Source organism: Miniopterus schreibersii (assembly GCF_964146895.1).
Source record: "Miniopterus schreibersii genome assembly, chromosome: 1".
Classification (NCBI taxonomy): domain Eukaryota; kingdom Metazoa; phylum Chordata; class Mammalia; order Chiroptera; family Miniopteridae; genus Miniopterus; species Miniopterus schreibersii.
Window position 1 is genome coordinate 50,497,703 of NC_138101.1, and position 23,135 is coordinate 50,520,837.

General features: G+C 38.6%; 1 protein-coding gene across 14 annotated transcripts in view; it reads right to left on the reverse strand.

The window, feature by feature from the left end:
• Positions 1–3,725: 3,725 nt before the first annotated feature.
• MAPK10 (mitogen-activated protein kinase 10) overlaps positions 3,726–23,135 on the reverse strand; it is a 249,390-nt gene continuing 229,980 nt past the window's right edge. For 7 of the 14 annotated variants that reach the window (XR_013999882.1, XM_081151612.1, XM_081151604.1 and 4 more), the window contains 3 exons: positions 21,257–21,320; positions 19,467–19,544; positions 3,887–8,642 (listed from right to left, as the gene is read on the reverse strand). Coding sequence is in view for 12 of the 14 variants with exons in the window: in XM_081151612.1 (XP_081007738.1) it covers positions 8,626–8,642; positions 19,467–19,544; positions 21,257–21,320 (159 nt within the window). In the remaining 2 variants the exon portion in view is untranslated. Of the gene's footprint in view, positions 8,643–19,466; positions 19,545–21,256; positions 21,321–23,135 lie in introns of all 14 variants that reach the window. The other 7 variants (XM_081151610.1, XM_081151603.1, XM_081151608.1 and 4 more) reach the window with 3 other exon arrangements.

The following is a 23,135-nucleotide window of genomic DNA, read 5'->3' on the forward strand; positions in this document are numbered from 1 at the left end:
AATCTGAGTCATGCCTGATTTTTTTCTTTCCTATCACATATCACTCCATTGACAAATCTGGCCCTTCACAATACATCCTTAATATATTTTGAATCTGACCCTTTCTCAGCACCTCCACTTCCTTATCCAAGCCCATCACATCTTCCTAGACTGTCACACCCCACCCTGGACTCTTCGTTTCCATCCTTGTTTCTTCCTAACATCCTGTCTTCACTCAGCAGCCAGACAGATCCATTTAAAAAGAAAATTTAGATTATATTATTTTCCTGCTCACATCTATTCATCATCTTTCCATATTTAGAATAAAATCCCAAAATCTTGACGTGCTCTGGTCCCTATTTCTCCAGTTTCCTTTACTATCACACTTTCTCTTGTCCATTTCGCTTCATGCACAGGGCTCTTTGCCATTCCTCCTCCAGGCAAGCTCCTCCTCCAGGGCCCTTGCTCTTACTTTTCCCTCAGACTGAAGTGTTCTTCCTCAGGTACTCCTGTGGCTCACTCCCTTACTGTATTTGGGTCTCTGGTCACATACCACCCCCTCTGAGAGGCCTGCCCTGTCCACCTTGCCTAAATAGCGCCCTTATCACATCTGATCACATTTTCTTCTTTTTACCAGCTTTGTCTTCTTAGTGCTTCCCATTAGCTTACTCCCCCATTAGAATGTAGAACACATAAAGGCAGGAAGGCTGCCTGAATTCATTACAATGATGTGTGCCCGGAGCAGTTCTTGGAAGACTGAAACAGTCAATCGATATCTGTGGCATCAATCAATTTGTGGCATGAGTGTATGTTCACGGCTTAATGTCCAATTTCTGGTTCAGATATTCAGGGATGTTCTGAGTTGGCTCTTTTAACAGAAAATAATAAATGACTTCATTTTACCTTATGTTATTTTAGGGCTCCACCCATCATTCACACACTGAATAAATTTCAGAGATTTTGCTTAATATGACAGTGTCACTGCAGAGAGACTCCAGTATCCATTGTGATGTGATTTGCTGATTCAGAGATTGTGATGCTAGAAATGTAAGCCTTGAACTCACTATCCAGGCCCAGGAGCCCTCAGAGGATACATATATCAAAAATAAACTTTATGTAATGCAGAAAAGAAACATCCATGCTGTTGCTGTTGTTATTGTTTTTTAGCCTCTAAACATTTTACCTATTTTTTCTAGGAGACAGATATTGTGAGTCACTGTTAAGTTTTCAAAATGTCACAACACTTCTCCCTCTACCTGTGGACTGACATTTGTTTAAAACAGACCAAAAGATAGCACTCTACCTTTTAATTAAAAGTACAGTAGTGAAGATACCTGTACTTCCTCATTGAACTAATGCAGGCCTACTTGTGTTTTTCAAAATAAATTGTAAAAATGGTTTCATCTCCTATAATGTCATGGAAAATATCCAAAATTCTCTTATACTAATTCATTAAGTGCACTTACATGTAATTAGATAAGATGCAGATTTCTTGTTTCATTGATTTAAGGAATAAAAAAATGAACTCATTTAAGTCACCCACTACTTTAGACACATTGTTATTTTAAAAGAAAGTAAATATGTGAAATATAGATATTTTGATTTAACCACTTATTTTTAAACTGATTTATTTACTTTAAAAATTTAAGGATAAAGACTATGTTGTTTTTATCTCCTACCTAGCACACATAGATGGATGTTCAATAAATGTTTGTGAAGTGAATTAATGTGCTACTTAAGAATGTAACTCAGATCCAGCACCATTTATCCCCTTCACCCTCTTCTACCTCCCCCACCCCCTTTCCCTCTGGCAATCACCAAACTGCTGTGTCCATAGGAGCAGAAGGGGGGAAAATGGTGATGGAAGGGGTGGTAAACACACAATACAATATAAAGATAATGTATTATAGGCTTGTATACCTGAGACCTATATAATTTTATTAGCCAATGCCACCCAAATAAATTGAATTAAAAAGTTTTTAAAAAGAACGTAGCTCAGAAATTAAACTAGAAATTCAGAGCAATCTTCTTAGAGCTTGATTAACACCAAATCCAAGTTTGCGATATATTAGCATTAAGAAAAAAAGCAATTGCTTTTCAGAAGTCTTCCTTTTATATAAGAAATATTTTAATATTACTAGTTCCCTCTGTCCATGTAAAATATATTTGGATTATAAAATTTGATTTTGTACATAATAATTGTTCAGACAGTATTTTCACAAATGTGAATGCGATAGTGTGAAGGGAAGGCAAATTATGTGTGAGACCCTTTTCCAGGAAGCGTGGAGAGTTTTTAAAATGAATAATATTTTGCAGTTGCTTTTTAAGTTACAAATAATTAGGACTATTGAGTGACCAGAAAGATTCCAGACAAGATCCAGGGAACAACAGTGGCCAAAGTTCAGGGACAAGGCGGTGAAGCCACCCCCTCCATGGAGTAGAACTTGAATTTTGTAAATTGCATTTCAGACTTTTTTATGTTGAATTCTATATCAGGATAAGCATTTCTTTAAAGCAAGAAATATGTGACAGAGACAGGGTGGGAAATTCCAAAGGGGTGTTTGACTCTCATTTGTGGGTGTCATCAAACTCCCTGTGTGTGGGAAATGTACATCCCTACAGCTTGTTTGCAGTAACTAACTCAGAACACACTGACCTAAAAGGCTGAGCAAGTGGAATTCCGTGTGGAGCTGAGAGAGGTGAGGGGCACACACAGTGGCACTCGCATGAAGTGACCAGACGTGGTGAGATTTTCAGTGTGGCGCACTGCTGGGCAAAGGTCTTCCAGCTGCGCCTTTCTAAAGCCCTGGAGGAGAGGCTCGTGACAAGTACAAAACACCATCCTGAAGAACTGGTCATGTCAAAACTGCTGCCTTGTGTTCAACCTAGTGATGTTACTGAGCAAAAGGAATCATCCTTCTAGGTTGGCTGTCCCCTAAGTAGCTACAAGAAAGGTAATTTTCAAGGCTCCTTTCTTCTCCTTTCTGCAAAATGGGTTAAAATTCCCCAATATTTAGTAACCTTTTACTAAGGAATGCACCAATAACTCCTTTCTCTCCATGAATAATATTGTAGAATGCAATTTCCCTTCTTAATATTGTGGGTCTTTTCAGGTACCTTTACCTGACCATTGTTAAAGTTAATTTATTAAGAGAGTAAAGATCTGTGGTTTAAATTAGAATAGAAGCTATGCCAGAGATAACAAAAGGCTTTGGTTTCTACTTTCCTCATAAATAAAAGGATAAATTGTGTTAACTTAAAAGAATAGGTATGTTCATCTTCCAGATTTTCTAATAGTAAATTGGTTAAATGAAATGTTTTATTTATAGAAATAGAAGGGCCATTCCTTGACATTGTTTAGATACTTCCGGCTAATTAACACAGGTTCAGTGACCTCCTTATCAAGCCACAAAATTATAGTTTTTAATATACCAAGGAGTTTGAGATATTAAGTTAGCTACCATGTAGACAAAAAAACCTTTTACCTTCTCTCTTGGGTAATAATTAAACTGATTAGAAATTCTCATAAAATAACCGAGGATATTTAACCCTGTTCTACTCACCTATAATGTTCCCAGAAAATAATTTCTTCCCCTTCACTGATTTATACATTTAAGAAACTTACTGAATTGCACACACACACAACTAGTATCCCCAAACAGAAATGAAGGTCATTTTTAGAAGAAACCATTCTCACATGAGAACACAGCCTTCTACATGGTCACATACACATTACTCACACTTTACCCAAAGGGAGGAAGTAGGTCATTCCTTATTTCTTATTTATTCCCTGGCACAATCGGACTAGGAAACCATGTGAGACATTTCGGAGTTACTGTCAAGACATGAAACCCAAGGCAATGAGCAGCGCCACAACCATTCTCAATAGCACACTTCCACAAAGTCTGATTTAGATTTGGTTTTATGTTAAGTGAAGCAAACTCGCTCTGGTTTTTAATAATTCATAAGAAACAGAAATCACAATGCATTAACTCAGTATCCACCTACAAAGAGTCCAAAGAGCCAAAATTCTCCCCCCTTTGCCCTCTTGTTCCACCGACATTTTGAAAATATAGGGAAAAAACTTAGAAATAAAAAAGAGAGAAAAAACACAGAAATGAATTAAATAATTTCAAATCCTTATTAAACATCACTGAGATTGCATTTGATCCTTTAGGCTGACTTTCAGTTCTCACCAAGACCTTGCAAAGAAACTGGACGCACATGGTTTTGCCTTCAGGGTTGACCTAGAAGTGTAAGGGGAGGTGTGTATGAATGTGTGTGCTTTAAGTCCATTTTATGAACACTGACACAGGACAATTCTCATCATTGGTGATAGTCTTGGGAGTCCAATCATGCAGAATAACAGGCAGGTACAAGTTAGGTCTTGTTGCAAGATAGACATGGCAAGGTGAACAGTTTAATGCTAGATAAGGGTTGGGAGATTTGTTTCCATTAGAATATACTGGCCATTGGTCCCACAGAGTCAAAAGTTAGATACACAGAAGTCTGACCAAGGAAATGGGTCAAAGTAAACCATATCAGACAGTGAACAGACTGTCTAAGAGGCAAAGGAATTAACAATATCTTATATTTTAATCACATGGAAAATAATTAATATAACTATTTACATTGTAACTTGTTTGTTGTTACAGGAAGAAGTTTTCCTGATGGTTTAATGATATCTGTGGAACGTGTTGGATTCTCACAATTAAAATGTGTGTGTGAAGGGGTGGGAGTAGGGGAGGATTGTGAGAGGGGTGGATGTGGGATTTATCTTTAGACCCAAAGTGGTTGGGCTCAGATTCCTGGAGCAATTTTATTTATTTCTCTGAGCTGTAAAAGATAAATTTTTCAGCAAAGCTGGCTGACAACATTCTTTATAGAATGCACTGCTTTTAAGATTTAGATTGTCATATGTTGAAAGAATTAAAAAGAAGTAGGCTTTGTATAGTTTAGATTTTGCAATGAACATTTAAAATTTAAAAGTGAGTTTTGCTTCCACCCACCCCCTCCCCCTAACCAGATCATAAAAAGATTTATGTATTTTTATCTGTTCCATGTATTCCATTTGTCAAGGCCTATTTTCTGATTTACTAGTAAGCTGTTACCATGATGTCTCCTTAGGTAATATTTTTCTGATAATGATAACATTAAGAAAAGCAATCCTGCTCCTCGGCCCTCAGTTAAATAGCTTACCCTAATTGGAAGGAATTGGCCACCTGTGGTAGACATGCCCTCAAAGCTCGGTCATCAGATTCTTGAAGATGCAAGGTCATTATCAGTCCTTATTCTACAAGAAGAAATTTGGTTGCAAGGCTAATGTATCTTTTTAAAAGAAAATGAACAGACTGACTCACAAAATTCATGTAAACGTATCAATGTGGTGGTAGATTTTGCCAAACTCTCCCAACAGTTTAATTCCTCCTGCCTGTGGGCACACAGCCATCCTTCCTACAAAAATACAACAAAGCATTTCACTAAGGTTCATTGCAAAACCATCACCTTGTAGCAAATGACAAAAGGTTGGGTATCTCAGCGTGCCAGCTGCACACTCTGACGTGAACCCCAGCCGCAGGCAGGAGGACCTTCCGTTTTTTCGGGAACATAGAGTCCAGGTGACTTCACTCTTCCCTGCCTAAAAAGCAAGAGAGTCCTTTGGAAGTCACAGGTGGCTATCTAGGATTTTTTTTCAGGGAAAGAAGGCTCAATGCAGATCATAATCTATTTTGTAAATGTGATAACAACATAATCACCTCCTGAAGAGATTACAATAAAGTAGACCCAGGATCATGAAGGGCTGGTGGGCTTCTGAAATAATTCTTTTCGTTGTTGCATCACCTACCTTGCTTTGATAACCTAGTGAGATTAATCCTATAAGCAGTCAAAAAGCCAAACTCCTAGTTCTATTTGTACATGATACGTCAATCTGAGGGCTTTGTTCCATTCTGGCTTGTCCATAAGGGAGAGCCAGCTAAAGGCAATCAGCTCCTCAGAGCCAGACGACGGGGAGATCAGCTAGTAGCGTGTAGGGAAGGCAGTAACAGCAGGGAGGGGCATTACCTAGTTCTTGCCTGGTTTAATCTGAGTGAAGAAATCTCCACTTCTGTGCACATGAGAGATAGTCTAGCTGCCAAGCACCTCTAAGATGCTGGCTGGAGGTCTCCTCCTATCTTTTGATGTCATTTTGTAGCTGATGACATTCCCCTTGGGACTCTCTTTCAGAGGTGCCTGCTCTCTGCTCCTCATTGCAAGTGCTAGAAAGTCAGGAGTTGAGCAGCTGCAGGTGAAGCCAGAGGAGAACACAGAGGAAGTAAAAACGAATGGATACAAAGAAGAAACATTTTTGTGTTTTTAAGGGGTTGGGGTTGGGGAGTGTGACAGAAGGAAAAATGAGATAACTTTTTAAAATCAGGTTGTCTGCTATATTAACCAAAAACAATAGCAGCAAGAGAGAAACTGGGCTACTTTTATTCTAGGGGACAAGCTGCACAGTCTAATGTGGGTTTTTTTTCTCCCCGTTTTAATTAAATGACCTCCTGGCATGAATCCTACTGTGTGAAGCAATCACGTAAGTGGCAGCATTGCTCGCATGGCGATAGTGGGGGTTGGCGCTATTGCTTGAAAGGAGACAAAGCTTCCCTGTTGTATTTAAGGCGGTTTTCAGAGCACTGGCTTCCTTGTTTGCTCTAGTTTCGAAGAGATTCCATTTGCCAGCATATCACACTCATCACTCATCTATTTCACGTGTTTCACTTCTTCAGGTGAAATATCACCACATTGGTAGGCACCAAAATGGTCCGAGTGCAAAAAGGGCTGTGATGCAGAGTTTAGCAAAGGGAGGAAGAAGGGCGGCCTCGAGCCAGTCTCCAGTATTGCTGAGAAGTCCCTCTGGGGTTGCCTTGGGTATAACCAAGAAGTTTCACGGTGTCTCCTTAGGTGCTCAGGAAGCACTTTCATTAAATGTGAGCTAAACTCATGTGATTTTGCTAAACACTGACATAAATGCTTCATGGCTTTTAAGACAAACTCATATTGCTAAAGCTGTTGAGCAGCAGTAACTTCTGGGCGGAGTTATTGCTATCCCATCAACTGCGGGACTAAACTCGAATTGTCAGCCCTTCTTGGATGGTTCAAATTGATGAAAATAAATAAACATTAAGGAGTCAGGGAAACTCCTGAGAAATAATAACATCTGTGGAAATGTTCTCAAAATGCTAACCTGAGGATCACCTTGTGCTTTGGATTGTTGTTTTTTAAAGTTATTATTATTATTACTTAATTCCAGAAGAGGAAAGTAATATTTCTTCTCAAAGTAAAACCATGGCAGAGTATCAACCTGGGAAGCAGCACAGTCCTGGAAAACACAACCCACAATGTGAAGATGGTCTAAGTAGGCTCGTTTTCTAAAGGACATCATAGAGAGGCCTCCTGCTCTGTTTTAGGGAGAAGTTCTTACAATCAGACATGTGCACAATATCCCTGCCTCACCACCTGCCGCTCTCTGTCCAGTTGTGACATAATTTATAAATGACAAATGGGGTCTACTATCTAAAATATGGACGTTAGTGTCTCCTAGTATCTGGGCAATAATCTCCTTTAGGTCTTCCTCTGTACTGCAACACTGCTCTAGTCAATCCGACCCACACGTTGTCAGGGAAAAGACCCTCAGCCTGTATTCCCGCCTTCCTCCTAAAGGCCAAACCATTCAGTGCCTGGAAACTGTCACCCCCTCCCGCCCCCACACTGTACATAAGCATCACATATATTCTTTCTACAAATTGGTATACAGGTGCCATTTAATCAGTTCAAATTTGGAAGCTACACCTTCAAGGGTCCGAGAGAGCTCACTCCCCCCACATTTCCCCCCTTTACATGTTTTCTCATAAGACATACAGCTTAATCAATTAACAAACTAAACAGCTTATATACTGGCAATATATTACAGATGGGTTTGACGTCAGAGTAATAGATCACACGAAATGGACCACGTGGTACCCCAGTGCATGATGTGTTGGTAGGGCCCTGAGGACACTGACAGGAGCATCTCTAAGTAAGTAGTGCTGTATGAATACAGACACATGCGGATCTGTATCTACATCCATCTGACTAGGCCAAGAGGAGCAGGTAGATGCAAGATAGAGACACACACATGCTGGACGGGGCCACGGCACACCTTGTCATGCCATTGGAAAGGGCAGCTACAGGTCACTGGTTTTGCAGCCATTACAATTACACTCTAGGGGAAAGGCTTCCCTCGCTGCTGGATCTGCCTTCAGTAGTAAGCATCACCGGGGGGCCGAAAGCAAGAGCAGCGAGAAGTTAGGGATGCGTTTCGCTTAGCGCACTATGGACTCTGGAGAAGCAGGCTGAGGATGTTTCCGCTCGGGCTTGGCCTCGCCCTTGCCGTGCTCCCGTGGCTGCGCGTGTGCATGAGTGTGTGCGAGTGGGCGTGGGCGTGGGCTCCGTCGCGTCACCTCCTGAAGAACGCGGGGTTTCGCAGGCAGGCGGCTAGTCACCTGCAACAACCCAGCGGGCCCGCCGAGGCTTCCAGGCTGCTGTCAGTGTCGGACGCCAGGGTCTGGTCGGTGGACATGGAGGAGATGTCGTTGACGGACGAAGACGGAGGGAGGCTCTCGCTGCTGTTCACTGCTGCACCTGTGCTAAGAAAATGAAGGGCGACATGACTAAACCTGGGACGGCATCAGCTTCAGGTGGCTGGGGCGCAGGCACGGGGACATGCACCGGGGTGGCCGGCTATCATGCATCCCACGAGCCTTCATGGGAAGACTAGCACAGGGCACCGCAGTCGACGGTGACAATGAAGACACAGGGCAAGGCCCCGGTCACAAGTCACTCACCAACTAGCGCATAGTTAGCAAATCTCACTTCACCTGAGAAATCACCTGTAATGCACCTGGTAGAAAACACACACCCTAAAACCCCAGTGGCTCCCCGCACCTCCAATAGAGTAAGATAACTGGCCTTGGAGGGAGCCTAGGTAAGTGCATTTTTTAAAAGCTTCCCCGAGACTGTGCAGTCAAGGGCTGAAGACAGCTGTTCTACGGAGAAGGCAGGTGAACAAAGCCCTTTAATGGAATAACCTGAACCCGGGCGCTTTTATTGCAGGAAGCTTTTAAAACAAACACATGGAAGAGAACCGTCCCAGAAACATGGGCTGAGATGAATCCCAGAAATCTGAATTACTTGGAGACTACAGCTCTAGAGAGAAAGGAAGGTATATTAAGTAAATATTATTACTTAGTCATTAATATGACATCAAATTTAAAATCCATATAGAAAAGCCAAGTAGGACTTTTGATGAAAGTTACCATAGACCAAAGGAATAAAAAAGGGTAGGAGAAGCCAGAGCACAGCCTCTGACTGTGTGTTTACTTTCCAGAAAGCTTGCTTGCCCTAGGAATCTACAAATAAGAACTCTGAATTATTAACAAGGAATAATTTGCAAAAATTCTCTCATTTATCTGCTATGTGGGAACATAATGATTTTGAAACTCCAAGAAGAAAGTTGCTCATGGTGATCTCTCAGTAAATACTGACTGAGTTATAACTTTAAAAACTACAAAGGGAAGATAAACCAGAGGCATTATAAAACATAATTAAACCATTGAACCCTGGAAAGAGTCAACGCACTTTGTCTCTTATATATTCTTTATACTGAAGTAATATGAGTGGCCTAAGGTATGCTTGGTGAAAGTCTGCTATTTCAAATACCTGTAGTGTAATCATCTGATAAATAAGAGATAAAGAATTGTCATTAAAACTGTATCTTATTTGAGCAAATATAGTGTGCTAGACATATTTGGTAAAAAATAATAAATCTAAAATAAGTTACAATAGTATTATAATTTAGATCTAGTAAATCAGAAAAAATAGTCTAATGAAGTGGAGAGGTTAACACCATCTGTTTGTTCCTGGGGAAACATTTCTTGCCTGTGGGAAAAATGTGATTAAAGTGTGAAAGTATCTATAGAGGACCCATATGCCTAAACTAAGACGAATATATGTATTCTATATGTATTTAACATTTTTATTTGTTGATTATATAGATATAGATATATAGATATACAGTAAATTACGGGAAATGTGAAAAAAATACATTAAAAAGATAATATGCACTGATCATCATATTAATGATAGGAACTATTAAACTTGGTATATTTTTTTCTTGTCTTTTTGCTAGGAAGTTTCTCTAATTGCAATTATTTAATATATATTATTTTATAACCTGATATTCTCATATACAAAATGGCTTATATATTTTTCATGTTCTTTAAACTCTTAGAAGTATCCATACCTCCTAATGTTAAATGTCTCTAGATTTTTAAAACACTTTTATAAATAATTACTCTCATTATCAGAACATTGTGCAATGTACAGTTATCTGGTTTCAATTTATTCCAACTATACTTAATTATATCTTTTATAGATATGGTGCAGAGCTAGTTCATTTCCTCTTGTGACATTTACTAGATTTCTCTTATTAGCAGACAGCCCTTGATTCCCTTACATATCCCAAGTGCCCAGCTCTGTTTTCCCCCTTGATTCTGGATTAAATTATACTAACATCCTCATGTTCTTTCATAAGCTTTGGTCTCTAATAATTTGTATCACTATAATGTACTTGTCAGAACTGTCTCCAAATTTTCCACATCCTTATTAAAGGATGGAGATTAAAATGAGATACAGAACTCAAAGAAAGACTCTATCAATTGCGGGCTGACAGAGTGAGATTGCTTTGCTCACACTGTCCAGTCATCTCCTAGATGATATATCCCTACACAATAATAGCTCTCAAATCATGGTGCTATGGTTTAGATTTAGTTTTAACTGGAAACACAAGAAATTGCCCATATACTTTTTTGTAATAGCTTTATTGAGATATAATTCACAAATTTGTTCAATTTAATGGTTTTTAGGATATTCACAAAGTTATGCAGCTATCACCACAATCGATTTTGTAGTGTTTCCATCACCCCCCAAAAAACCCTGTACTGTTTCTTACTCATGCCCCAGCCCAAGGTGCTGCTGAACCGACTTCCTGTCTTTATAAAATTGCCTATTCTAGATATATCATATAAATGGGATCATGCAATATGTGATCTTCTGTGACTGCCTTCATTTCATATAGCATAATGTTTTCACGGTTCACTGATGCTGTAGCATGTATCAATACTTCCATCTTTTTATGGCTGAATAATATTCCACCGTATGGATACATCACATTTGTCTACTTATTAGCTGATGGGCATTGGACAGACTTTTAGGTTGTTTCTACTTTTGGTCATTATGAATAATGTTATTATAAACATTCATGTAAATATTTTATTTCTAAGCATGGACTCATTGGCTCATAGCCCCACTCTATGTTTAACATGTGAGGAACTGCCAAACTGTTTTACAAAGTGGCTGGACCAGTTTGCATTCCCACCAACAGGGTATGAGGGCTCCAATTTCCCCCTACCCTTTCCCACACTTATGATCTGTCTTTTTGATGATAACCAGCCAAGTGTATGTGAAATGGTATCTTACTGTGGTTTGATTTGCATTTGCCGAACTGCTAATGATGCTGAGCATCTTTTCATGGGCTTGTTACCCATTTGTATATCTTCTTTGGGGAAATGTCTGTTCAGATCCTTTCGCCATTTTTAAATAGTTATTTTCTCTTTATTAGTGAGTTGTAAAAGTTCTTCATATATTCTGAATAAAAGGCCCCTATCATGTAATATTTTTTACTTTTTTGCTGGTATCCTTTGAAGCACAAATGTTTTTAATTTTGATGAAGTGGGATTTATCTATTTTTTTCCCTTTTGTTAGCTGTGCTTTCAGCCATACTTAAAACAAACAAACAAACAAACAAACAAACATTTCCTAACCCAAGACCATGAAAATTTGTTCCTATTTTTTCTTACTCCTATATTTTAGCTTATATTTAAGTCTATGATCCATTTTGATTTCAGTTTTGTATATGATATGAGGCAGGAGTCTACCTTCATTCTTTTGTATGTGGTTAGCTAGTTGTCCCAGCACCATTTATTGAAAAGACTGTTTCTTATCCATGAAACTGTCCTGATATCCTTGTTGAAAATCAATTGATCATAAATGTAAGGGTTTATTTCTGGACTCTCAATTCTATTTCATTGATCTGTATGTGTATCACATGCAAATACCACAATGTCTTGAATGCTACAGTTTTGAAATTGGGAGGTGCGAATCAACCAAATGTGTTCTTTTTCAATATTTTTTTGGCTCTTTTGTGTCCCTTGCATGTGAATTTTAAGAACAGATTGTCAATTTCTGCAAAAAAGGCAGCTGTGGTTTTGATAGGTATTGTGTTTAATCTACAGGTCAATTTGGACACTATTGTCATTAAACCTGGCCGGCGTGGCTCAGCAGTTGAGCGTCGACCTGGGATCCAGGCGACTGGGGTTCGATTCCCGGTCAGGGCACAGGCCCGGGTTGCGGGCTCCGTCCCCAGTCGGGGGCGTGCAGGAGGCAGCCGATCAATGACTCTCATCATTGATGTTTCTATCTCTCTCTCTCCCTCTCCCTTTCTCTTTCTGAAATCAATGAAGATATATTTAAAATATATATATATTAAATCTTCTAATCAGTGAACAATGACAGGTCTTTATTTAGATCTTTAATTTCTTTCAAATGTTTTGTACTTTTCCAAGTAAAAAATTTTTACCTCTTTTGTTAAATTTATTAAGTATTTTATTCTTTTTGATGCTATTGTAAATGGAATTGTTTTCTATTCATTGCTAGTTATAGAAATACAACTGATTTAATCAGTAGGAAGTTTCAGTGTCAGTGGGCTGGAAACTAAATAGATCAAATGAAGACATATACATCTCATGACTACTGTAATTAATCAAACGCCCATGTAATAAGGAAGATTTTTGCTACTGTGCTTTATTTAAATTATGACAAAGTAAATGATTTGAAAGTTTTAAAATAATGTTTTGTAATAATGAAAACCAAGAAGTATTTTAAAGTACAGTATCTCTACATAATAGTCCTGGTCTTCTCTTGAGATGGGCTTTTCATCTTAGCCCCAAGTAGTTGATGACGTGGGCCTGTTCTAATTGTCACAGTTAAAGCTGAGTATGATTCAAACAAGGGTGAGCTAGGACTTAACTGAGATAAGGCTCCTTTATAAGAACACAATTTGGTATTTACACATAAACACAAGCCCACAACAATGGAAGCTAGAGAAATTATACAAAGAACATTGAGAAAATTTTCCTAGAGAAAAAGACAAATTTACATCTATAAATAATATGAATGAAAGCAGCAAAAATTAGAGTAGCTTTTAATAAAATCTTCACGTACAAGGGATCACGCTGCAGGTAAAGCTTATAAAATACACAGCACTCCTACTGTGCCTATTTTAATAAGCAGCATATTTTCAGTACGCTTTTGAACTTCCCAAGTGCTATACCCAATAAGTCAGCCTGTCATTATCTATAGTTTTGCCACATGATTACCTCACGTTTGTGTTTCCCTTGTTTCGTTTTAGTTTTCCATTAGACATCTTCATTTCTCCTACCTTCCTCAATCTCTACTGTTGAGCACAGAATAAGTACTCAATTTCACAAAACATTTAGTATATTTTGTGTGTACCCGTCTAGATCGGTTCTGTGAGGGAAAGCCAACTTCTCTGGCTATGAAATGTAGTGGTTAAACTGCTAAACTATTTTTGCTAAGGAGAATTGTTTCAGCTGTCTTTCTTCTCCTTTTGTTCATAAGATGACTATTTTCTATGCTGGAATGATCTTCTCTTTCTTTTACCAATATCAAATGCAAATTATAGTTAATATTCAATTATTCAAAGCTCAGAATTTTACCAACTGTATTTCTAGGGTTCCTACATGTTTATAGCACAAATTCACTGAGCAGTCGTCTCTTCTAATGCTTTCTCTACAAAATTCCCATGTTATCTACTTGTTGTACGGGAAGTGTTCCTCTCTCTATAGTGCTACTGTGGGACAGTCGTGTATTGTCCAGTGGCATGCTGGGGCCGCCTTGTAGTGGCTTTGGAAAGCCAGGTATGAGCATCTCTTTCCATTTTTGCCTTCACTGATGTCACATTGGCAGCTTGAAATTGTTCACAGTGAGAACATTTACACCCCAGAAATTGGTAAATATGATAATCAGTTCTGATTTTTTTAAAGAGATAGTTGTTAAACATTAACCAGTCCACCACTGTTAGATGAAGTCTTTGCTTCTGTATGACTTTTTGTATTACACGATAACAAATGCCTTCTGGATTGTAGCCAATTCTGGCTTTACTGGATAATACTTCTAAGACTGTTTTCATGTAAACAATAAATAAACTTTGTAGACCATAAAACCAAACACAAATAGAAGTCAAGACATAAAAATTGGCTTCAAGTTGTTAATTTACTGCCAAACAGTTTGTGAAAAATCTCTTAAACAAAACTGAACTGAACTGAATTTGATTATAATGCCACTGCCCAGGATATCCTGGCAATGTGATAAATATCCCTCCCTTCTATACTGTTTCAGAGAAACCAGTAGAGATGTGCATTTAAAGGAATGTTTTTCTATCAATAAAGCATTACAAATTTATGTCAATCAAAAAGGCATTTAAAGTACTGAAAACACTAATAAGGTTGCAAATAAGGAATATTAGCTACTTTCAACTTTACCCAAAAGAGAAAAAATTGGTTTCGTGGAAAGAAGTAACTTATGCTAATGAAAATTTCTCAACTAGAAGTTATCTATTCTAAAGGTATCTATTAGTTCAGAGGAAAATGTTGTTCTGCATTTTTAAAGGAAATTATTTTCCTAACCTATCCACACATACAACACACACACACACAAAGTAAACACAAAAAATTATATGATCCCTGGCCGGTGTGGCTCAGTGGTCGAGTGTCAATCCATGAACCAAGAAGTCCCTGGTTCGATTCCCGGTCAGGGCACATGCCTGGTTTCAGGCTCCACCCCAGTGGGGGGCACGCAGGAGGCAGCAGATCGATGTCTCAATGTTACTATCTATCCCTCTCCCTTCTCTCTCTCGAAAATCAATAAAAACATTTTTTTAAAAAATTATAAGAAATACTAAAATTTTAAAAAATCACTGAAATATATTTCTCTTTCTGCGTAATCTTGAGCCTCAACTTGTTTGGGGCTGAGATTTTTAAATAAAAAATAAAATCATTGGAATAGAACAGTGACTCTAAATGGGAAGAACACACTCCCCTGGGGTGTGAAATATGGCTGGGTGAAGGGTTGTAGATGATAATCACCTGGGGAGCTTTATCTTCAATTAGAGATTCTGAAAAATCTCTACCCATCCTGCTGCTAAGCATCCATACCTTGGTGAGTGAGTGTTACTTCTGGGAGATTTATTTCTCAGGTGGGAAGGGGGTGGTGAACAGAGTTTTTAGATTAGATGACCTCTTATATTTGTTCTAGCTCTAACAGTCTATGAAAAATGCTTTCAGAAGAAAATTAATTTCTATTCATGAGCTGAAATTCCCTCAGCAGTCTTTACAAATCAATTCAGAAAGCAAGCAGCCATGCTAGTCTTGAAAGTAAATCACTATGCAAGTGGAATCAGATAGCAGGAGGGAGTACAATTACTTACTCTAAAATGTATCTGAAATTTAAATCTATTTCTTATTGACATACAACAATTCCATCAATAAATTTCAAACCTATGTATTTTCTGCAAATGCACATTTAACTTCCTATTTACATTTTAAAAGCATCATTAAACATGGTTTTGAGTATCAGAAACATTTTGTCCCTGAGAAACTGCATTAACTTATTCCTTTGCTGCCGAGTTCCCAGTGTTGCCATGACTAAGTATGAAGGGAATCTATGCTGTAATAGTACTTCATCTTTGCTATTTACAAAATAAAATATGATATGCAAACAAATAATGAATAATGAAAAAAAGCTGACTTTTCAAAAGTTTCCTTAGTAATTGCTTTTTCTTTCCAGCATAGTTGACTGCATATGTACATATTGTGTACACACACACACACGCACACACACACAGATACAGTGGTGTGCCAATAAAAATGTAATGGCTCTCCAGGGCCAAAAAAATCTGGCCTGTAGAGTCAGCCAATTTCCACATCTTAAATCCTGCATGGTGGATTTCAAGCTACCAACATGAGGTCAATAAACTCGTGGTTGGCTCTCAGGAGCTGTTGGCATAGGCTCCAGGGCTTTCCTATGCGTCTGCATTATGCACACAAATATATCATCCATAAATATCTCATAATAGATATTATATATATATGATTTTTCAAATAAGCAATGACTATTTTCCCTTAAAATTATGAAATGAAAGATTGAATCCACAATTATTTTTACTGTAAACTGGTTAAGCCAGCAAAATTTAGAAAAAATCCCATATAATTATAATTTAAGGCAAGTGAATAAGGTAGATAATTTATGATTGTTATAAGTAGTTGAAATGGTTAAAATGTGGTTTAGCCTTCTCACATGTACAGAGAGCCCAAGTGCCATAGTTCAGAGTTAATCGTTAACACATTATAAACCAGAAAAATGCAGGAATATACATCGCCCCAAATGAGTAAATCCAATAACTACCTGAAAGCAGCAGAGCTCTGTCTGAAGCGTGACCAAATGTCAATAGCAACACTTCACATACTTGATTCTTGGCTCCCTTGTCTTCATGGTGATTAATAGGGCGAGCAAATATTTACTGGCATAAGAACATTCTGAATTTCATGCTGTATTAAAGCTATGATGCTGTCTTGGATTCTGTCTTTGGAAGAGCACCAAGAAACAAGCTGAGGGACAACCTGAGCTGCAATCTTCAAATTAATAAATATTCATCAAGTTACTATTATGCGCGAGGCACAGCACTGCGGTGCTGCATGGTGCACAAAGATGAATGCACATGGTCTTTCTTCTCAATGAATTTATAATCACTAAGGGGTAATACGACAATATTTGACATGCAGGAACTAGTAATACCCATAAGAAAGGAATATCCAATTATTTGGGATGTTATGAAAAGTCTTTTGGGACAGATACGAAAAATATTTGGCGATAAGGTGGTATTTAATAAGAAAACACTTAGGAGTGGGCAGCTTTCCTAAAGGTGGGGAATCTGGTAATATGAGAACAGAAGACCCTAGAAGGGGTGCCATGTGAAAACCCTGGGGCATATCACAGAGGGCCACCAATGTCAGTACGAGGTTACTAGGCTTGAACTGTAAGTGATGCAAAGCCTTGGAGAGAACTGACCAGTGGCCTTCGCGTTGAAATCTATCACTTCCCCCCCCCCCCCCCCCCAGATTACATGCAGGCTGATTTCTTATATCTTCATCAGCCTGCCATTGTCATTCTGCCTTTTTCTTCATTAATGAGTTAAAAGGAACTTCTACACTTTGTTTTTGTAAAGGAACTATGGTTTTAATGATTAGAAAATTATGCTGTGATTATATACACTTGGTTCCTTTACCAAAGATTTAAAGCTTACTTCATATGGCAGATCACTCATGCCATCCCCTTAATGATTAATTGATCTCGTTTGTACAATCCTCAGTCCCCTTTGCCTTCCCTGAGCTGTATGGTTTACATAAAAGGAATCATGCACAGGAGAAGATTTTTGTAGAAGTGTTGTGAAAGTATTAAAAAAAGAATTATGGATTTTACATCATCAAAGATTAGCGGTTGTGGAGTCCTGGTTAGGGCAGAGGGGAAACGGAAGAGAAAATAGCAGAAGATGCGGTGGCAAGATTCTGAGCACTTGAGAAAAAGGAAGATGAATTAATGATGACTTTAACTAAAGACGAATAGAAGAGATTCTGCTAAAATGTGCCCAGTCCCAGCCTGAGGTGTGAGGTCATCCTTCACTGGACCCCACTATTTCACTTTTTAATGACTATTGGAAAATATGTTCTGGCCATTATGGGAATTCTGAAGACAAGTAGTCTTTCTGCCCTAGCAGGTGGCATCTTAAGGGTATTGGATTCAGTCTTTGGGTTCTTTAATTAGCAGTAGACAGAACATGCAGGTAAGTTAAAAGCAACAAGCTTGTAGCAATCTGGATGCTAGAAGAAAGAATAGGGTGGGCAGAGTACCCTAATGATTCCCTTAACCCTCTTTAAGAGAAGGAAAGATGCAGAATAGATGGACATTTCTTCCAGTCTAGTGGTGAGAAAAACACATCATAACTGAAATGCATCTGTTTAGGCAGCATAGGTTAAGGGTGCAAACTAGTTGTGCATTATAGTACAAGGGTGACACATTTATTAATTCATATTACATCTTTTTTTCCTGAAATGATAGAAAATTCCTGAGAAAAAATTGTTTATCAAAGGTAGAAAACCAAATCTATTTTTCTTTAAACTGATCATTTGCAGCCTACACTTTTCCCAGTATGAGCTGAGTATAAACCACTCTATTTTCTGTTTTTATTGATATTTTAGGGGGGGGGGGGAGAGAAACATTGATGTGAGAAACATCCATCTGCTGCGTCCTGCACACCCCCTGCTGGGGATCGAGCCTGCAGCCAGGGCATGTGCCCTGACCGGGAATCAAACCAGTGGCTTCTTGGTGCACGGGAAGGCGCTCAACCGACTGAGCCACACCGGCCAGGGCAACCACTACATTTTCTTAGAGCTCTTTCTATACTGTCTTTATATTCAGAACATAGATCTTAGACAAAGTATATTAGCATTAATAAATGTAAGTAGATTATCTCGAGTAATCCTAAAGTACATTACATAGTAAAATATGTGTATGTACAAATGTATGTTAGATTCTGGAGATCGCAAAGTGAAAGATTTTCCACGCTGACTTTAACTGGAACCCATCCTGGCTGATGCTTCAACTGCTGTGACACCAGCCCCGTGCAGGGTTCAAACCCTGGAGTGCTGAGGAAAGGGGTTTGGCTTCCTGACCTCTACGTCGACTTGGAGGTGAGCGGGCGTCTGGCTCTGAATCCGGATGAGTAGCGGTTACCTTTTAAGCAGCCCACGTTAACATTTCTTCAAGATTCATTATTACCTTAAAACAAATTCTAAAATAACTCCTGTGCTAAGTCTTCATAATCTGAATAGTTGGAATGAACGCCGCACTGAACTTCAAACTACTACTTTCCATCAATTTTTCAACTGGTATTTCATCTTTTTTCTAGACTCAACTCTTGAATTTGTAAAACCAAACTTTCCTAAAACCCAGCATTAAAAAAATTATTACATTTAGTCCCAAACTGTAATTCATTTTTGGCTTTTCATTACTAAACCTAAATTTGTGTGTTTTCATTTTGTTTTATTTTACCTCTTCTAGCTAAAAAAAGGGGGTGGGGGGTAAAAATAAACCTGTTAGAGGAGAACAGTCGTGTAATATTTGGTCATATGCTCTGTGGGCAAAGTTATCGGCCACAATTCCTGCGCAAGAGAGATGCACGAGTCCAGCTTTCTCGGTCATTCACTGAGAGTGAGTACCTGAAGGAGAAGGTTGGCCTTTTACCACACCATTTTTAGTCTTTTCTTCTGAATTCATTACTTCCTTGTAGATAAGTTCTGTAAGAAACAATGATCAGTGTTATAAACAATAATTTAATCTCCTTAGTCTAGAGGAAAAGTTCCTTAGTTAATGACAAACAACATTTTGATGGGATTGAGTAAATTAGAAAACAATTGGGAGTCCTTTACCTCTCTCCTGCTACATTTTCTAGCAATAGCGCCGAGCCTGGCAAACGCAGGTGCTCAGTAAAGCATTTGGCCCAGTGAATGTACGAGGAATACACATTTTACTTGTTTTCTCAATTCTTTTGGGGATTTCTAATGCACTCCAACTTATCTCTTAAGGATTTTAATGGCTCCATTTTGAATATACATTTTTCTTTCCTACTTTCTTCCTAAGGGGTGTCATGCTCTTCTTGTCAGTAAATCACTGTATTTATATATAAATCACATTCTCATGACTTCAAACTATTAGTTTCCATCCATTTTTCAACTGGCACTTCATCTTTTTTCCAGATTCAACTCTTGGATTTGTAAAACCAAGCTTGCCTAAAACCCAACATTCAAAAACCATTCCATTTGTTCCCAAACTGGCATCTATTTTTGGCTTTTCGTTACTAGAGTTAAACGTGTGTCTTTGCATTTTGTTTTACTTTGCCCCTTCTAGCTAAATGTAATTCAGCACTTCTCAGGCTCGCTTTAAAATGCTTACGGTTGGTTCATAGAGCCATCACCATGTGCGGGCATCTCACCAGTTTCTCTCATTCTGGTCCATGGCCGTCTTCCTCAAGTGGTATTTATATCCTATCGCTCACCTACTCAACGCAAACCCCTAAGAGTGCCTTCTGGCCCTCACTCAGGGCAAATCAAGTCTTTTCCATCTATCATTTAATATCTTTTTTTACTCAATCCACTGTTTGTATCTGCTCATTTTCCATATTCTGTAACATGACCCCTTGCCCACCGGAATCTCTTAATTCTCTTTGTAACACTGCTGTGAATCTCTACCCTTTGTTTTCCTCTCATATCTCCATTCCAGTATTTTCCTGTTTTTCCCCTTTTCCCAATTTATAATTATTAATATATTCAATGTAGCTCAAACAGTTCTTCCATTCAGATCTTCCTCTTATGTTCCTCCTCACTTTGACCTAATCATTTAATCTGCGTGTGGTTCTCTCATATTTATTCTACTATGTAATTAGATATATTGGTTTATTCTTTATAGTTTCTGCCTCAGTATAATCTCAATCAAGCAGTATGTGTTTGGGGGGAAAAATGAATTAATGTATTCATTAATGTATTCTTCTTACTTTAAAGGTGAAATAAGCAACTTAAATACATATATTTTCTTTTTAAATTCTTAAGTGCTATACATCAATGAATTCATATATTAACTATCTTTTATTTTCTAATGTCTAAATAATCTCAGACATAATTTTATCCATTTTATGTGATAATTGTATGTACAAACATGAAATGTTTAATTGTGAAATTTTAAATTAAAATCTGCCCTCCACCATGACAAATACTTTAATAATTAGTATTATTTTTTAAAAGTATCAGTGATTAATTCTTTTCATTCTTGAGTAAATGCAATATTAGTAGTAGTATGAAAAGACAGATTAAGTTTTAGGAGCTCTGAAAATGGTATCAGAGGCTAGCAATTAGAAATCATCTCTTACTGAGTCTTTTTTTTAAAGAGAAAGCCTTGAGAATACTCTCTGGGTTTCAATAAGTAAAATGTATATTTATTTAAGCAGTAGAGTCACCTTTCCATTCTTCAATGGTGTGTTCTCTTTCATCCAACTGCTTGTCATATATCTGAGGTGGAGGCTGTAAGATAAAAGCAAACAATAAGCTTTGTGGAATAACCTAAACATTACTGAAGTCTTACAATGCATGAGATACTTTGCTATTTATTGATTTTGGTGGTGATCAGAATCTCATATAAAATCAGGAGTAGTTACAGTGGTGCAGAAGTTAAAACTTCCCACAAATTTATGGAGGATTCATTTATATGCCAATAGTTGCTCTGACCAAATAAGGCAACATAATCCAGATCTTGCGAGCCCAGACCACCAAATATTCTGATTCAGAACCCAAGTCCGAGAAACTAATAGCCAGTCTAAAAAGCAAGCAAGACACTTGATTACAAGAGCCCAGAAGCTGCTATGTCATCCATTTGTTTGCCCTACAAAAGAACCCTATGAAAGCTATCCCAAACAAGATTTTATTCCATTTTTAGACCCTCCTGAAGAAGAGTCATTAATCTCTCTCAGTAGACCATGGTACTAGTCTCCAGTATAAAGGAATATTAAGATCTAATCAACCTTTTATTTCTCATGAAGCATAATACAACACCTTTATGTGTAACTGTGTGCCCTGTATTTAAATGACTTCAAGTATTTTCCCCCCTCAGGCAGAAGAAGCCGCCAGTTGTCTATAGAGCTGGGTCACCTTGAGCCCCTGAGTGGCCTCGGTTAGTCCTTTCTGGGAGAAATGATGCGACAGGGCCTTCAGCCTCACTTATGGAATCAGCATTGCTCTTGCTATGAGAAGTTCAAAGATGGAAAAGAAGAGATTTTCATAGATTTAGGCGCCTCCCAGGAAGAAGGATCTCGGATGGATTCCCTGACCTCTTCTTCCCGATGGTTGGACCCGAGATCTATCATGGTGACCTAGGGTAATTCCAACTCAGACCAAGCACGGAAAGAAAAAATCTCCATGTAGTAGAGAGAGAAAGGCCTAAGGAGTTATACCAGCTCGCAATGGACTGAGTGCCGGGGGGAATGAACTACAAACTGTCGGGTGCCATGAGACAGGGGACTCCATAATTCATCCTGTCCAACACTCCTAAGGCAACAGTTTCTTTAGCAAGAAACTGAAAGTTACTCAATAAAGTGACTCAGGCTTATTAGAACACACATCTCTCCAAAATGGATATTGTAGGAAGGTTTTGGATGAGATTTTCAGAGACAGCTTCTGGCTTCTGTGAGAGGTTTCCTGACCCATGTGCAGCACCCAGATGCCACAGTGGCCTTTACTGCATCCAGAATCTCTGGTAGCCTGAACTGTGACAGCATCTAGCCGTGGCACACTGGGACAGCCTCATTCTACAAAAGGAGCTGGCTATGAAAATAGACTTTGGCCAGCTGTTTGGGGGCAGCCTAATTATTGAGAAATAAGTACTGATGAGGCCAGACATTTGTTTAACAACAGTGATTGCTACTGGGCTAGAAGGCTTTAAACCAGCTACTATGGTTCAGACGTTGTCAACTGAGACTCGACCTTCCCCTACCCCACAACACTACTGAGAACACAGAATCACAGACTCTACAAAGGTAAGGGAACCGGGATAATCAGGCACTGCCCTGGGGACCTGACTAAGGCTGGACCTTCCCCCCCAAATTATAAAGGACTCCCAATGATTTAAGGAGTAAAACAAAAGTCATTTTTGAAAATCTGTGAAACTGTCGAGTAAGCTAAAGCAAAGCCAAACTCAGGTCATAGAAAGACACTTTGCTGAGTGGCAAGTTCCCTGCCTCCCCCTTCCTGAGCCCCGTGTGCAATGCTGTGGCAAGGCCCCCCGCCGGACGGGATGTGCACAAGCTTTCAGAGGTGCCCGGAACTCTGTGCATTGCTATCACC